Source organism: Lissotriton vulgaris, chromosome 12 (genome assembly GCF_964263255.1).
Source record: "Lissotriton vulgaris chromosome 12, aLisVul1.2, whole genome shotgun sequence".
Lineage (NCBI taxonomy): Eukaryota > Metazoa > Chordata > Amphibia > Caudata > Salamandridae > Lissotriton > Lissotriton vulgaris.
Genome location: NC_141700.1, coordinates 40007875 through 40026079, shown reverse-complemented (window position 1 = coordinate 40026079; position 18205 = coordinate 40007875). Strand labels below are relative to the sequence as shown.

The window sequence follows — 18205 nt, the reverse complement described above, 5'->3', positions numbered from 1 at the left end:
ATACTTCCCTTGACTTTCCTGCTGTGAGGGGCCATGCAAGGTTTAAAAGCAAGCATTCCAAGCCCATATTTGCGACAACATGTTATTTCTTACTTTCAACATGTGAATGGCAGACCTGGGAAATATTGAAAAAACCTGCACCATTCGAACTTAAGCACCCCCTCCCCCAAATGATCTATTTCCAAAACAAGGTAAGCTGAAGTTTGTCAGCCATGTAAAATTTGTTGTTGGCTAGAGCGGCAAGGGATACGTTAATCATCTTAAAAGAACAGCAATATGAGTGGACGGCTGTAGACAGACAAAGGACACAACTTCGATTTGTAAAGACAAGGGGGCAGGAAATTTGCTAAATGGATAATGTAAAAGATGGTGGATATTTTGACAGTGTCTAGTTCCAACAGTTGAGACAGGGCCCTTCATTAAACAAAATTTTGCCCAGTTTTCACATTTCTCGGTTTTAGTTTATACACTACTTACAAAACAGTTTTAAAAATGGAAGGACAGCTGTCAACAATGCCAGCATTTCAATTTTGATGTTAAGCTTACATTTCCGGGGTGGATCACCATCACTGATCAGATTCACCTACAGGCTCTAAAGAACTGTTGTGTAAAAACTACGTGACAGAGAACTTTCTAGCACTCTAAGGCCTTTGCTTGAACAACTGTATGTCTGTGTGATTTCCCTTTTGACAGAGCTGCAACGCAAACACTGTCGCAAACCACCTCCGCCATGTTGAACAAGCATGACCATTTATAAGGTTGTATCTCAAAAGTCCTAACTATGCAAAAGACTAAGATGATCTCTTGCAAATGGCCTTCCATCCCAACTCCCAGATTATATATTTGTAGTGTATTGAAATATCATCCTTCCTGAAGTTTTGAGGGCGGGTGTACTGTGCTGAGCGTGTGGTGGTTTGAGTGTGGGTCATTAAGGAAGTTCAGAGAATGACATCTACCTCAATATTACGGACAAGGAGAGCGTCAGAATGGTGTGGTCTCTTAGTGTCCATTTGATAACTGTTTTAGCGACACCCATACAAGAATGGCTGGAGGCATAAAAAAATTAGGAGCCAGGTCATTAAAATTCAGAATATCACCCAGGTCCATCTTGCATCGACAACTGTCAACACGTAGGTCTCACCAGAGTGGAGCAGGCATCACAACATTACTAGAGCTCGGGCCTAAAACATCCATACTGTATACTGATTAGCTTAACGGACCAGAAGCATACATTCATTTTTACCAAATACACACATTCACAGCTTAGCAGACTAAATGGGCAGCATGTTATTTTACGTGGATGTCATTTGTAAGCGGTCTGGTTCTGGTTGGGCATTCTGTCTGCCACCAATTCCTGTGCACTTGCTCTTTCTTGGTTGACCATGTTGATGGTATTATCTCTCACTTGGCATTTCCGAGCTAGATTTTGGGTCCTTTTATGCACATTAAATACATTCTCTGTTCATGCATTTGTATTTTCGCCGGACAGGCGTAGACCCTTTCTCTGTGATCCGTCATGGGACTGACCATTTCTACATCTTTCATACCAACACAAGTGCTCTACACATTTAGATTGGAAGTGTTTGTTGTGGTAATAATACAACCAACATGTGTTTTATTCTCCATGTTCATCCTTTCCATAAACCTATGGTGGCCATTGCATATGGCCCTCTCTATGGATGCTTTCGGCCAAAGACCTTTTTCTCTCGTTGCATCCCGTAAAGGTTCACTTTCCCAAAAGCATCTCACGTTTGTGCCAATAGCCCTTGTTTGTGTATCCTTCCAATGTAATCATATATTGTGCAAACAAACTTGCAACATCATGTATGAGGCCAGACCGTCTTTGCCACCACCTGTTATGCTTAGTGCTGCGTACATCAAAATAACACGAAAACATAGGGAAGATATCAAAGAGACACATATTTAAATTCTCAATTACTTCCCTTTCTCAACTACAGTGTCATCAAGATTACTTTGTCAACATACAATTGAGGTCAGCAGTCTCTCTCATAATTGACCACTATTCCGTCTTCCATTGCATCGCGCGTACCTTCAACACGACACACAAACACACACACAGGTTTCGCTGAAATCTTTCTGTTCTCCCCCTCCATTCTCATCTCTAGCATGAAAGCACCTACTGCTCTGAACTTGCCAACATCAGCAGGGTCTACAGCAACCATAACGGGTCCACACAACTGACAAACGTGAAACATGCCACTCACGAGAGTTACATGAACATAGCAAAATACAGCTTCTGTGTATTTTGTGAACACAAATACTTTTTATGTACAGGATACAGAACAATTTGTTTGTTGACCTCACCAACCTAAAGTTCCGCTTTTGTACTTGGCAGAAAATTAGTGCTGGAAGTGTAGGTTAGGGTGGCCTAGCACACAACAGCGTTATCCTCTGACCAGATATGTCAAAATGTTAGACTAGGCTTCACAGCCTGGCAAATTATGAATCCCGGCACGCTCAATCCAAGACCTCGCCCAGTAATTAGATACAATTTGTTTGGGGTTCAAAGGAAGCGATTGCTTTAAAGACCAAACAAACCCAAAAGAAAAAAAGATTGAATAAAAAAAAAAACAATAACTTACATAGGGTTAATGCTTAAATCTAGCACAATCAAAAACATTTTAGAATATGTTACAACAAACAAAATATATACTTATTAATGCTGTACTGACAAGATAGCTGGATAGCTCAGTATAATTTTCTTCTGTTTCATTTGGTCTAAAAAAGCATCCCCCCCCCCAAAAAAAAAGACAACAAATACAAGAAAAACACAATATAATCGGAAATAAACCATCAACCCTGTCTGAATTTCATCACATGGTTACCAGCGCAGTTTTCCCCATGTGGGCAAAGGATTATTTTGGCATCGTCCCTGTTCAAGACAATACATTTCTAGGGCTTGGCATGGCTAGGGTTGGCGAGTGGAAATTCGGCAGGCAGATTCCAGCGGCTCTGTGGGGCTGGAGAAACACAATGATCGCTGGTTTACACTAATATATCTGTGGACCACAAACCGTCCTGGCCATTTCCTAGTCAATCTGGCAACCAGAGGGGCAACCCTGCCAACAGAGCTTGCCAACCACTTGTCGGTGCTTGGCACATGCCACAGAGGTTTGAAGAGGCCCTCTGCCACGTTAAGCTGAAATCATTGGAGCTGGGGAGCAGAACGGTAAGAAGGAAAGGAAAAGAGTTATGAAGCCAAGAACAGGAAAAAGCCATTGTAACATTTTACAAATAACTATGTACAAAAAGTGAATTGTGTTTCACAGGTGTGCGTATTGCATGTGTGTCTTGCGAAGACCTCTCTCTAGCCATGCATACCAAAAGTATGCGCGCACACCTGCACACACACAAGGATTGTATACCCATAAAAAGTATGAAAGCAGCAGCCATTGGTCAATCCAAGAAATTGTCTGTCCAATCAATTTGTGTTTTCTAAAAAAAATATATATATATATGTTAATCCTTCAGCCTTGATGAAAGAAAACAAAATTCTGAAGTGGTATCTGCAAAAAGCCTGGAATTCATCTGGAAAATAAAGTTTTTGACTGCCCATCTTTTTCAGAAGTTTTGTTCCGCGAACAATTTCTTTTGATTAAATGTAAGTTTATATATATATATACATATACATTTATATATATAATCTGTTGCTCAGATACCAGAGAATTTAATTTCCTTTGATTGACTTGCAAAGGTGGATTTTGTTTTCTTCTGTTCGACCTTAAAACACATAAGGTCACTTTCTGTTTTTCAAACCACAGTTGCATTGAGAGAGCCGAGCGGTAATTGTTTTTCTTTCCTCAGTACTTGCGTTCACAGTTATGTCCACTGACAAGCAGTCAAGTTGGCAAAAAAAGAGGAAAAGTATTGGGAGATCAAAAACAAATGAACTGAAAGTTTATACTTGTGTCATACTGTGGCAGCAGCAATTATTGTCCTGACCTGAGAATTTTGGAGGGCCTTTTGACGGAAAAAGCAAAAACAAAAAAACAAAAAAAAACAAAAATCACACCTGTACCTAACAGGAAGTGTTAGGAAGGACTAGACCGTGGCAAGGAGAGGATGCGGCCATTTTTCTTCCCACCATTCATATGGGTGTAAGGTATGTGTTCTTCGTAGCTTCCCTTTAGACCCGCCGCTGGTCCGTTATTCCGCCCCGCGTCTTCATCTCTCTGGGAGCAGGAAGAGGGATCCAAGGGAATGCTCTCCATGTTCTCAAAGTCTAACTCAAACTCCTCAATTTCCGGTGGCTTGTTCTCCTCGCTGTAAAAGAAGGAGAGTTCCTGGAAGCTGGGAGGCAAGTCGTCTTTAAGCATCTCGATGATCTCCAGGAAAACGGGACGCATCTTTGGGTTGTACTGCCAGCAGAGCGACATCAGGCTGTGTCTGTGGACGAAGGACAAAAACATGCAACAGTGACCAAGTGGACAATCAATGGACTATCATGCACTGCGTCATTCTGCCTATAGATACTTGCACTGACTACTTGTTCATGGGTGACTTCACGGCTCCAGGTCACAAGACCCTCTACGTCCCCCTCCATCCTCATCCCTATCACTCCAACGAGCTCTGAGTTCTGCTAAATCCAATACAGCACATTAAATGGGAGACCCAATAACTGAAAAGAGCCTTTCTCTGGAGTGAGTCCTACATGTCTTACAATCCCCGACAAATGGCACCGTGGAACGCTGCTTTGTTTGATGATGTCTGATGGGGTTTTGAAATGGATAATGGTATCATTCCCCCCTTCAAAATCGTTAATAGAAGGACAGTCATGACATTAAATATACAGAAACCTTTGATCTGGGCCCGCTATACAATTCCATTGTTCCTGCCTCGTCGGCCTCACAGCCTGCTCGGTCCTTGCTCGACCACCAAGTCCAAACCCAGCCACTTACAGTTTCTATTTCTTCAGTCTCAAATACTTCTTCTATGAACTCTCTCTTTAACAGGCACCTACACCCCTCCTCAACTACTTTTTTTCTATTACCTCTCCCTCTCCTGGACACCTACAACCCACTCAACCACTTCTTATATGACCTCTCTTTTCTGGGCACCTACATTTCTCCTCAACTACTTTTTCTATCTCTCTCTTTTCGGGGGGGACCACGTTCCCTTCTCTCTATTTAGATTTGTAGACCCCTTGTCACGCTTCACCCCAGCAATTTCTCATGGTTCTTTGGCTTCCTTTTCAGTCAATATCCAAACTTGGCACCCCTAAAACAGCTCACCAGCATTCAGAATATTGAGTGAAATCCTTTATCCCAGGCTTGCCAAAGAGAATTTTCTGTATGAATTTAGCTTTGCTACCCATTAGTCTCATAGCATTGCAAAGCTCAGTTCCATTAAGGCAAGGCTTAGGTGTGAATATCACATCTGTTCTGATGCAACACCCCAAAAAAGGAAAAGGATACTTACCCTGTAAGCATCAATGTGAGGAAGGTAGGTGCCGTAGAGCTGTATGTTCAGCATACTCTTGCCTTCTAGCATTGGGCTTCGACATGTACAACTTGTTTTGCTTTGAATTATTGTTGCAAGTCACAAGGTGTTGTGACTAAGCCTATGACTGTTATTGCGCATGGTCATCGGTTCCATCGTTAGATTGCGATCCCGCACGGCAAGTGAAGATGGAACAGAAGATGACCGAGCACAGGAATGTATGAACAGTATAGTAAAGAAGAGGAAATATATCTGCAACAGCAAAAGGCTTCTCGGAAGAAGGATGGGCGCATGTGAATCTACAGCACTACAAGCCACGAACAGACGTTTACAGGATAAGTAACATTTTCCGTTTGAGGCATGTGTAGCTGTAGATACGCATGCTGTGCAAAGACTGTAAAGCAGTCCTCCCAGAAGTGGTGGATAGCCTGAGGAGCTTGCAGAAGAAGGGAAAAGGGAACGTACTACAGCCTGGCCCACTTGGGCTTGTTGACGAGCTAGGTCGTCCACACAGTAGTGTTTAGTGAACTTGTCTGGTGTGGACCAGGTAGCTCTCTTACAGATGTCAGCTAATGGGGTGTTTCCCAGAAAAGCCATGGAGGCGGCCTTCTTGCACGTAGAAAGCGGCCTGGGTGAAGCAAGGAGCTGGCATTTGGCTTTGGTATAGCCTGACTAGCCGGCGGGCTACTCTTGCTTTAGAAATAGACCCACCTTTGTGTGTCTTAATGTAGGCAACAAACAGTTGCTGAGCCTTGTGAAAAGCTTTTGTGCTATCAAAGTAGTACATGAGGGCCCTCTTAACATCTAGTGTGTAAAGAGTTCTCTCCCCTACAGAATCTGGATGCAGAATGAACACCGGCAGTTCAATGGTTTGGTTGAGGTGGAAAGGAGAGACCACCTTGTGCAAAAACTTTGAATCTGAAGATGGCAACCAAAGGTGGGAGCTTCCGGAGGAAGCACGTGGACGTCATGAAGGACACCAAACTGTGGTATGTCGACGCCCACCTAGGCTACGAAGAAAAACAAGCATTTACAATGCAATGGTTTTGCCTTTGTTAAAGTTAGAGCTATTGGCATTGCTCTTGACATTATTTTTATTTATGTTTTTTTTAACATAAATAAATGGCATTGTCATTTACAATGCCACTAGCTTTATCTATCGCAAATGACACACAAACACACACAGAGCCCCCCACACACAGCCACACACACACACAGCCCCCCACACACAGCCACACAGAGCCCCCCACACACACAGCCACACAAAGCTTCCTACACACACAGCCACACAGAGCCCTCCACACACACCAACACAGCACAAGCAGGCAACAGGGGCACACGGAGGCACAAGCAGGCAACAGGGGCACACGGAGGCAGAAGCAGGCAACAGGGGCACACAGAGGCACAAGCAGGCAGCAGGGGCACACGGAGGCAGAAGCAGGCAACAGGGGCACACAGAGGCACAAGCAGGCAACAGGGGCACACAGAAGCACAAGCAGGCAACAGGGGCACACAGAGGCACAAGCAGGCAACAGGGGCACACAGAGGCACACAGAGGCACAAGCAGGCAACAGGGGCACACAGAGGCACAAGCAGGCAACAGGGGCACACAGAGGCACAAGCAGACAACAGGGGCACACGCAACAGGGGCACGAAAACGGAGGCACAAGCGGGCAACAGGGGCATGAAAACGGAGGCACAAGCAGGCAACAGGGGCACGAAAACGGAGGCACAAGCAGGCAACAGGGGCACGAAAACGGAAGCACAAGCAGGCAACAGGGGCACACGGAGGCACAAGCAGGCAAGCTCTGTACCCCCACGCCGGGACGCACGCGAACATATTAGCTACATTCTATTAAGCACAAGCACTAAGGACACCCCAGCAAACACTCATGTGCACAACCCTAAACCACCAGGGAGCTTTCGTTTAAAATCCTATCGACCTAATGCCGCTTGGCACCCTGCTGCAGGCCTGTGTACATTAAGTGACCTTAACACCATCACTGGTAGTAATATCTATGCAAAACATTACCTCAAAGTCACATAACGGCACCAAAATGGTTACAGCTGGTAATTTATAAAGTATAAAATCTAAACTTAAGACATAGTAGAATAAAAGCTTCAACATAGCTGGAAAAAAAATAACCTGCCTACCCTGTTCTATGAACACAGGACTCCATGTCTCAAATCTGCCCATTATTTGATTAAATATATATCAGTGCATACCAGCCCCAAATAGTTGGCCCCACCAACCAACTGATACCATGTACGCGGACACAACCAACTGACAGCGCAATTGAAGGACCGTCCCGTCCCCTTGATGACAACTGACCCTGTACATACCAAGTAACACATTTTCAAGAGGTTTCATGATTCTCAACTACTGCCTGTCCTTCATTAGACTCACGACCTGGTGACAAGAATAGGACCCCTTTCAAACACCAACCTCTACCTGATGCCGGAGACTCTTCGTCCCATTGTTCCATACCACCTCCCACCCCCGTTCCTCTTGCCAACCATACCTTCCCTTGGAAGCACAGGGCTCTATAAATCGCATGTTTTGCCCCACTTTCCAGTTCTCTTACCTGCGGAGTCCTGGGCAAGGGCTGCCCGCTGCTGCCGGGACTGGCAGGTCCATGGTGTCCTCTCTGCTGTGCGGCCCCCCAGCCTCCAGCTCCAGGTGGACCTCCATATTGCGGGGCCGGGGCTCCGTCAGGACCTTCGGGAGGGTAGCCGGGGTAAGCGCGGGCGGGCGCGGTCAGCAACTGGTTCAGAGTCGGGGTGGCGGTGGGAGAGCCCCCTAGGAAGCGCTGGGGGCCTCCAGGGTAGGGCTTAGCGCGAGGGTAGGGCGGGTAGGCCCGGCCTGGATAGGGAGGGTATGCCGGGTAGTAAGATTCTGGGGGCTCTCGGTAGGGCGCACCATAACCACCAGGCTGATAGGCAGTCGGCTCCGGGGGGCTGGTGGGTCCGTTGCTTTCGGGGGCGGCCGGCTCTCCGCCGCCGGGAGGAGAGGCCTCTTCTTCGTCGGGGCCACTTTCCGGCCCGCTGTCTGCGGCCACCTCGCCCGGCTCCTCGGTCCCCCGCTTGGCTTCAGCTCCGGGGGACTGCCGAGGCCTGAAGGGGGGGCTGCGGCCGAGGCCACCTGCGGGCCATCACCGGGGAGGCGGAGGGCTGCTCAGTGCGCAAGAGGCCTGCTCCCGGCCCCGCGGCCCCGGCACATTCCCCACACTGCCCGGGATGGGAGCGCTGGATCCCGGGAGGGGAGACCCGGGGTCTTTGGGGGGGACGGTCGGTAAAACGGGGAGAAGGGCCGTTAGGCCCAGGAGTACGAGAGGGCGTCTGCAAACCCGACAGCCAAGGTGGGGAGTCCGGGAGTAGGGGGTCGAGAGGGCTCCAGAGGCCCGAGTAGGCCTAACCGGAGAGACGGTGATCGGTAGAGGAGGAGTGGTGTGGCCGGGGACGAAGGGGGCTGCCAGTGGGCAGAGGCCCGAGAGCCTGCGGTAGTGTTGGGGGTTGCCTTGACTGGAGTCCTGTGCGCTCCCGCTTGGCCCGGTCCGCCCTTCTGTTCGCTCCTCGCCCGCCGCCGCTCCTCTCTCTCTCTCACTCCGACACGAGGCTCAGCGGCAGCTCTGCCATTTTACCGAGAACCGCGGAGCGTGCGGAAACCCGGAGCGGAGCCAGCGCCGGGCGGAGCGGGACCGGCCCGGAGCACAAAGAACAGTCAGCCCGGCAGAGCGCAAGAGCCGGAGCGGAGTACAACGGGAGTCGGGGCCGCACAAAGAGCCGGAAACCGGCCAAGAAGCCGAGCGGAGCGGGGCCGGAAACAGGGTGCACAGTCGGTGAAAGAGGTGAAACCCGGAACGGAGACCAGGGGGAGGGGAGTCTGCGGGGAGCGGGCCTGGCTGAGACAACAGGAAAGCACGGTCACCAGCGGGAGGGGGGCGGGAACGGGGACGGGAGACGCTGCGAGCAGGAGAGGGGGTGGGAACAGCGGGAAATTAAAGGGAGTCGGGGCCGCACAAAGAGCCGGAAACCGGCCAAGAAGCCGAGCGGAGCGGGCCGGAAACAGGGTGCACAGTCGGTGAAAGAGGTGAAACCCGGAACGGAGACCAGGGGGAGGGGAGTCTGCGGGGAGCGGGCCTGGCTGAGACAACAGGAAAGCACGGTCACCAGCGGGAGGGGGGCGGGAACGGGGACGGGAGACGCTGCGAGCAGGAGAGGGGGTGGGAACAGCGGGAAATTAAAGCAAGCACTCACCTGGACTTCTTCCGGGTGCCTTCAATGCCGGACCGGATTCGGGGGCGTTCCCGGCTTTCGGCTGACTTCGCGTGACGTCGGCAAAAGCCAAAGAATCTCGGGAGCGCCCCCGTGTCTGGTCCGGCATTGACGGACAGGCCCCTCATCCAATGGCTAGGCTCCATTTATGGAGCCAGCCAATGAATGACGAGGGCCGACCCAAACCCACACACAGTACTCATTAGGTTTTCGCCTGCGCAAAAAAGCTGCGCAGAGCGCAGCTTTCGCCAGGCAAAACCTAAAAAAGAGAAAAAACTTACAATTCGGGACCCAACCACTTGATGGCAGAATAATGCACAGCATAGTGAATCCAGAAAGATTCACGCTGCAAAACTTTGGGCTAGTCCTAAGGACTACCCGGTCAGCACAAACCTTGAAGAAAGGCACTTGAGGGGAGAGGGCTTGAATCTCACTGACCCGCCTAAGGGAAGTAATAGTGACCAGAAACGCTACCTTTCAGGACAAACTGAAGAGTGCACAAATGGATGTGCTCGAAAGTGGATCTCATGAGGCTAGTGAAAACTATACTGAGGTTCCAGGAAGAGGCTGGTGTAGCCCGGGTGGGATATCTTTTTTAAGTCTCTCCATAAAGGATATAATGACTGGGACCCTGTTCTGCAGGTAGTCTGCCACTTCAGCCAAATGTAATCAAATGGAGGTGCACGCTAGGAAATGAGCGTTGCAAATGAAGGAGGTGGGAGACGATGTCCTGCACTGCAGGCTTGAGTGGATCTGTGTCTTTGGGTAGGCTGTAGTGAACCAACCTTTTCCACTTTGCTGTATTGCAAGCTCGAGTGGTAGGGTGCCAAGCCTCTAATTATAGACATGCACACAGCCGGCAAATTCAGACACCCACCCTCTAAGACCTGAGGAACCAGAATGACAAGTTGAGATGACTGGGGTTGGAATGCCGGACTGTGCCCTGCTGCTGAGTGAGAAGGTCCAGACTGTTGGGCAGCTTCTCATATGGGACTACTGACAACTCGAGTCGGGTTGTGGACCACAGATGTCTGGCCCACGAGGGAGCCACCAGGATGAGGGTGAAAGAAGTCTGCCAGAGTCTCCAGACCACGTAGGAAAGAAGTGGGAGAAGCAAAAAAGTGTACGGAAAAATCCCTGACCAGTCCATCCGTGGTGTTTTGCCTATGGACTGTAGGCGCGGAAACCGAGAGGCGCAGCTTTGGAATTTGGAGTTTTCTGCGGTTGGGTAGAAAACTATGTGTGGAAACCCCAACTTTGGAAGAATTGAGGCATCAAGGTCCTTGAAGCCTGTTGAGGTGAGCCCCGTGGATTAACGGATGCATCAGTGCCGAGGTAGTAAAAGGCATTGATGGCGCTGCCGGCACAGAGGAAGGCTGGGTCTTGTGTGACTGTCTCTATGTCGAAGTTGTGGTTGCTCCAAAGCTTTGTGTCGGTGCCGGCCATGGCTGGGGTGCAATGGCACCCCAGGAGACAATTGGGTTAGTAGTGGGTTTGACCTACTGACGGACAGTGATAGGCCAGTTGGTGTGAGTGATGGGGAACGTAACTCTGGGTTTACGTCTTCGGGTGTTGTAACGGTGATGGTGGCTGGTCATTCGCCTCAGAGCCCGAAGGTGAGCTCGGCTCAGTACTAAGCAGGCTGGTTGCCCTTCAAAAGCAGAGGTGCCCCCTCCTCTTCGACATCTTCACCGAAGATATAAGGGTGTCTTTGTCTTGCCACTGCGCAATTTTGTGTTGGATAGGTCACATAGGTAGCTGAGGTTCTTCTTGGACCACAAAATGAGACAAGTATAGTAGGTCATCTCATCGTGCTCCAGCGACAAAACAGATTGAAGACCGAGAAGTGATCATGCCACAAATATTTTGAGTTGCGCTGTGGACAGCACTAAAAAGGGGTTCTTTACATCGCAGCCTACACATTCTCAAAGAGGGTGGCAGAAGAGAAAGGCCGAGGGGGTCCGAGGTTCCAAATAGAGCATTGGTGAATATACCCAGACAGTTGAAAAACTGCAAAGAGCGCAGTTGTTTCATGCCAAGGGGAGTGGAAGCACCAGAAGGCCCAGACGACGAACGACGCATGGCATTGACTCTCAGCTTCAGTGACACATGTCCGAACCCTACGGTGGAAGAAAATAATCTTCTATGGAACTCATAGGAGGAGCCACAACACCTCATGACTTGATAGAAAAACAAGTTCTACATGTCCTTGCCCAACACTAGATGGCAGGAGTGTGCAGGGCATGTGTATATTTTCCCTGGCCAGGAAAGACCATGTGAATCATTTTATACTGCACTAATACAAACCCGAGATGTCAAATAAAAGGGAAGTAGCTTAATCCCAGACAAGATTTCTGATAAACCATCGAGCACCACATATCTTCTTGCAGCCCCTCCTCCACGATGCTGGGCACAACAGTAATTTGTGTATGGCACTTTTTTACATCTGGCTCCGAACCAAAGCTCACAACCTCTTCTACGTGCTCCCACATTCTCAGAGTGATTGTCAGGGAAAGCGTTGGGGGGTGTAGGGTGGGTCTATGTGATGTGAAGCAGGTGACACAGATATACCTTTTCTACACCAATTTAAAGCAAGTCCTCCAGGTTGCTGGACTGTTAACGTGCGCCCCAGTACAAAGGTGTCGGCATGGTGCAACACGGACACATGCCACGATGCATATCCACCAGCTTTGACCTGTGGATCTACAAACGCATACGCTTCGTAGACCGACAAATGTTATAAATACTGAGGCTTTTATATTTTTAGTTTTAACAAACACGGCATCAACCATCTTTTACCTATTTGAATATAAAAGAAAAGCAGACGCCAATATATACTCCCTTTGTGTAAAGCACTTGTGCTATTCAGAAGTTCTGCCAGGTTTACAAACCATGCTCATTTTCAGAAATACAATAGGTCTGCCTCTTCGTATTAAACTACCAGCCTCTTACGGGCAAGTGCCTGCAGTTATTTAGGCTCTCGATTAAGTGAGGGACTGCGCAGAATGCAGTGGTTGGAAATTAGACAGGAGTGCTGCAAACGACGCTGCCTGACGGTGGACGAATGAGCGGCTTTACTTGGAAAAAGCTAAACCCTGCATAGTTTCGTAGCACCTATACCACTGTTAAACAATTTTGGGATGCTGAAAAAAATCAATTTTATTTCACCACTGTGCACTAAAATGCAATGAAATTCCAGCTAGCAGATACAGTAGATGAATGCCTACTACAGCGTACACCATCCGCTGTCCTGCTACAAATATCTTGATGCTGTGTGCAAAATAGTGCACCATCAAACAACTGGCCTGGTTCCACCATCTCAACTTCCCCATTCCCAAACCCTACTCTTGGAAATCCTTCTTTTTCCCAGGAATCCCATATAAGATCAGTACTGTTAATGTTGCCAACAATCCCAAGCCAGCTCAGTCTTGGCTTACCTGAGCTGCTGTCGTGTTAGGAATAATCGCAAACACTCCCATTTCAGTGAGGTAGCCCTGTTACCCCAAACCTTTATGTTTTTTTTATAAACACGCCCTTCCAAGTTTAAGCCTCTAAGAGCTTAGTTGTGACACATGATTCTGTTTTTGTCTTTGGTAAGCCTGAAATCGTACAGTGGACACTGGACACTCACATGCAAACGTTATGTTGTATAAAAATTGAGAAAATACAAGCATCTCAAGCAATAAGCATTTTCAAGCAAAGCACACTTCTTATCAAATTCTTGTAGGTGGCAAGGCAACCAGAGAACTCAAACAAAGAACATGTTGTAAGAAATGCATGGGTGATCGGTGCCAAGCGTCACGCTTGCATGTAAGAAATAGTCTCACAGATGCTTGGGTGGTCTACTTCTTAAGTCTATAGTTTCGATGCACACTTACACCTAACCCGTATCTCAGCGCCCTTCGAAGGAACCAGAGCACAGGCTGCAATAGGCTTACGTGGAAACCATCCAGCTGTGCTTTGCTGGAAATGCAACAGTCCTTAGTTCCTCAGATCACTCACTTGTCTACTTTGAGTAGTTTTAGGATTAGGAATGTCGTCAGAGGGCTTCCGTGTTTTTACTCTGTCGTTTTTTTAATTGCCTTTTTATTTATTGAAATCAGATTGGGTTTATGAACATCTAAAGGAGATATGTGGTTTGAAAGATGGTTGGCGAAGATGTTAATGGGACAATTGCAGACAGGTACAATTAAGCAGATAAAAAGCCTATTTAGCGTACTCCATTTTATTGGAAAGAGGTACAGTTGCGTGGTGAGGGGTCTGCTTGGGAGTTTTTCAGTCATTACAGCTTGTGACTAAAAGGAGGTGAAATGTGAGTGCAGTCACAAATGCAGGAAGTGGGGAGATTGCATAAAGTTGGTAAGAAGCCAATTACCAAAAAAGGAGGCCGCACTAAGATGAACGATTGGAATCCCAATCGGCGCATGGAGTTTCGAAGTTTAGGTTGAAAGTAGGGGCGTCTCACGGGCAAGTTTGGCTAATAGAATGGCATGATTATATTGTACCATACAACATTCAAGGGCTACTTACAGCCTCACTGGGCAGTTTTCGGGCTGCTCCAGCGACCCGCCATCCATGACAAACTTCAGCACTTGCTCGTTGGAGAGTCCCTGATAGGGCTGCTCGGCTAGACTCGTAATCTCCCACAGCACGACGCCAAACGACCTGGAGGAACACAAAAACACAAATTAAGCTGCTGCGGCATTACCTAAAGCAGGCAGACGTACATGGGTCACACTGTATATGTCACTGCTTCACCGCCACTTCAAAGGCTATGCTACTTCAATCGGATCTCAGCAGCAGCACAAGAATGGCACCAGCCTTGTTCTCCTGCACAAATGTAACCCTTGCTTTGAGCAAGAATGCATTAATCTTCCTCAAAAGAGCTATACCTACTTCTAACTTTCTCCTCCCTTTTCCCACTCTTAAGGCATTTAGAAGCCTACATTTGAGTTGTAAAATGTGTACAGTAGAGTGCTAAACCACTCCCCTTCAAATCACCTAAGGATACAGAAACATTTGGTGCTTGCAACAAGGTGTTTAAGTGCTCTGGTCATAAACCCTACTTCAGAAGATCAGCGTGTGAATTCAGATAACTGGACACGTCGATGTATTGACTGGCAGAGGAAGGCGTGTTTAGTTTAAGAAAAGATGGGAGGACAAAAAGAGCAAATTATTTTCTAATGATGAGGCAGGAGGCTAATGAGTCTTGTGGAGAGCAGCGAGATGTTCCACAGGTGGTACCCTAATACGGAGAGCACACTGCCTCCATAGAAGGCTTATGAAGTTATCCCTAAAGAGCAAAGTGGGCTGGCTGATGAGGAAATTGTGGATTTGTTTCACAGGTAGAGGATACTAGAATGCAAATTAGAACATTGGAATGTTGAGCGCTCCACTGAAGACAACGGAGTAGCTCCAGGCTTATAATGCCTTGTAGAAGCCCAGAGCTCCAACAATCCAATGTTTGTCTTCATGTTTCTCCATTTTTAATTTAGAACATTACTGAGAGGGCGGAGTTTTCCAATAGCCTTATAGCCCTTCTGCCTTGGGCAAAATCGATTGTTAAAGTCTCTCTCTCTCTCATTATAGAGCCTCACATGCATCTTGCACCTATAATTTGGGTTCAGGGGCTTTAACAACTGGTATAGCCCTCGGCAGCAGGCAATAAGGCGATATGGTTCTAATGGTCACAGCACACCACTGGATCCAAATTAGTTCTTAAATCGCGGGTGAAAGAGGACTGCTACAAAGTACAAAAGAACTGAATTCATAATTTGGTAGCCTAAAGGACTAAACCATGAAATAAAACTAAACTAATGGACACTTGTACTCTTGATTTATTCACAATGGAAGTGCAGAGGCAAAAGGTTTCACCTGTGAAAACCAGGAGTGTGGGCACATCACTTGGTATATGTGGGCAAAGCTTTTTGCATTCTCAAGCTCATCGATCAGAAGCACAAAAAGAGTGCACAGGACAGACCTAAAGACACTTACCAGACGTCTGAGTAAGCTGTGAAGACACCGTCTTTCAAGGATTCCGGGGCCATCCACCTCACTGGCAAAAGACCCTTCCCACCCTTGCGATAATAGTCGGTTTCGTAAATATCTCTCGTCATCCCAAAATCTGAAATGGGAAATTAAGAGAGTTAGGATGGCGCAGTAATATGATCTGTATTTGTGATCTAAAAGCCCGTAAATTCAAAGTAACATGCTTGGTAAATTACCATCCTAGCGGTAACGTAATATATAATTTTACAGCAATTGACTATCCATAAAAGATATAATGCACAAGTACAAATTCAAAAGCTTGATTTAGTTCAAAGTTTCACCATGCAGTATGTGACGCTCCATACACCATAAGCCAGCAGTTCTTAACCTCGGGTCTGCGATGCCTACTCGCAGGTTCCTCGTTTGTTTAGAAAATTAAATAATATTAGCAGATTAATAAAGTGTATATCCATATAGCAAAATGTAAAATTCAAATGTGAAGGAATTGGTTATTGGAGGCAAAAAAACTAAATTGGTATCCTTAGCTCGGTTAGTGAGGAGCATCGAAAGCACAGCAGACAGAATCCAGCATGGACAACTGGCGGCCTCTATTGGAGGAGGCACAAGGGCAGTGCCGCAGCTAGGCCTTATGCTGCCCGTGGCGGCCCCTGCGTTTGCCGCCAGCGGCTGAATTTATGAGTGGTAGTGCTGGCGAATACTGTGCCTGCTGCACCGCGACGGTAAGCAGTTAAGAGCGGGGTGGGAAGGCCCCCTGCCCCCTAAACTCGTGCCGCCTGGGTTGGACCGCAACCCCCACTTGCTACACCACTGCATACGAGGCAAAAAAGACTGACGTGCTACAGCCTAGCATATTACTTCGTCTTTGAGAAACTAAATCAAATTAAGGAAAAGTACAACTTTCCTGTTAAAATTTAAATTTCAGTTGTAGTATCTTTTTTGTAGGTGAACTAAATAAAACTTTTAATAAATTGCGTATTTATTTATATACATTGTGTAATGCTGTGTACTGTCTTGAGGTTCAAATGGCATAACTGCTGATTCCAGGGTCCCCGGCTACCAGTAGTGTTCAGTGAGCACCCGCAAAAGTCAAAATGTTAGAACCACTTCCCTGGGCAGTGTCGCCTCTTGTAGCCGGGATACGAGAGCACTACTGAAAGAGAACTTCGTGGCTTTGATCTATCCAAAGCAAGAGGCCACAAAGGCCATCATATAACTCAGAAGATGCGAAGCTACAATTCTGGAGTCAGCGCCCCAGGTCATTTCAGAATTACTTTTTCCTGTCCCTGTAAAAAGACAGCTAGCCCTAGATTTGACACAGAAAAAAGATCATGCACTCGTCTTTCGTTTACATACATTACTTCTTGCTTGCACTGGTGCAGGGGCAACTACTCTGTTTGAGCGTAGGAGCGTCGACCCACTTAAAAATCCCCAGAGATGAAAAAGAAAATTGTAATTAATTACTATTTAATTTTTCATTCCCCCTCCCGAGCCAAGCGCCAGAAGAGGGGCTGGTTTGGCACGGTTTAAAGTGCCCATATTATTTTGAACGGCTGTCCTGCGACGGCCAGCCACACATGCACACTTTAAACCGCTAATCCAGCTGTCTTAAGACAGCTATGTTAGAGCTAGCCAAAGCATCCAGAGCGCTGTGGAGCGCCAAGAGAGGCCGCACCCACCAATCCTAGGGCTGCTCTTATGCTGGTGAGAGCAGCCCTAGGATTGGCCAAGGAAGTTGCTGCATCCGGTTCCTGTGTCAAAGGAAGAGTGAGGACTTCGCCGGGCTCAGGTAAGCTTTATTATTTTTTATATATATTATTTTAAGCGCCCGCACCCTCCTCCCCCGTAGATGCCAGCCGCCACTGCACTAGTGATTTTGCAATCACAATACTTTCACTCATTAAGGTATGAGTGTTTGCCAAAAGGGAGTAATATCTGCATGAAAGCAGAGCATGACGCTCTTGGGTTAGAATTAGTAAGGTGGGTCGCGATACCATGAATATAGGTCCCAAGCTCTAATAGCATTAAAAGAGTGTCGTCTGTTTGTAATGCACCAAAAGTAGTCTAACCAGGCGCCTCCAGCTGACGGGTCAGCTGACCATGTCAATAAACATCAAACTGATCACCATGAGACCTGGGATGGAAAAGCAAGCACTGGGTGAAACTGCCTGAAAACGAAGAGGTGCTCACTGCGGATTACGAGTGAAAACATATCCGCGTGCACTCCCATCGCCTCAAACACCTTCCAAAGAGTGAGGTTATCACCAAAGGGTAAATTGATCAGAATCTTAAATTCATACGCAACTGAAGGAGCGCAGCGGAATGAGCCTCAAAGGAGTCCAGGAAATTCCCTGAGAAAAATCGATTAGCCACAACCAGGAAGTTCTAATTCTTGTAAATGCCTGTACGTTCGCTTCTCTAATTCATTTAATCTCTGTGAAATGATCAAAGTGAGTTTTCTTTC

The 18205-nt window shown here is 47.3% G+C and overlaps 1 protein-coding gene across 2 annotated transcripts in view; it reads right to left on the bottom strand.

Annotated features, from left to right (window-relative positions):
• Window positions 1-886: 886 nt before the first annotated feature.
• The window catches only part of INSR (insulin receptor), a 310896-nt gene continuing 293577 nt past the window's right edge, over window positions 887-18205 (bottom strand). For both annotated transcript variants that reach the window (XM_086946970.1, XM_086946971.1), the window contains 3 exons: window positions 15730-15859; window positions 14266-14400; window positions 887-4407 (listed from right to left, as the gene is read on the bottom strand). In XM_086946970.1, the coding sequence (XP_086803096.1) occupies window positions 4053-4407; window positions 14266-14400; window positions 15730-15859 (620 nt within the window). In that variant the 3' untranslated portion in view covers window positions 887-4052. The remainder of the gene's footprint in view (window positions 4408-14265; window positions 14401-15729; window positions 15860-18205) is intronic.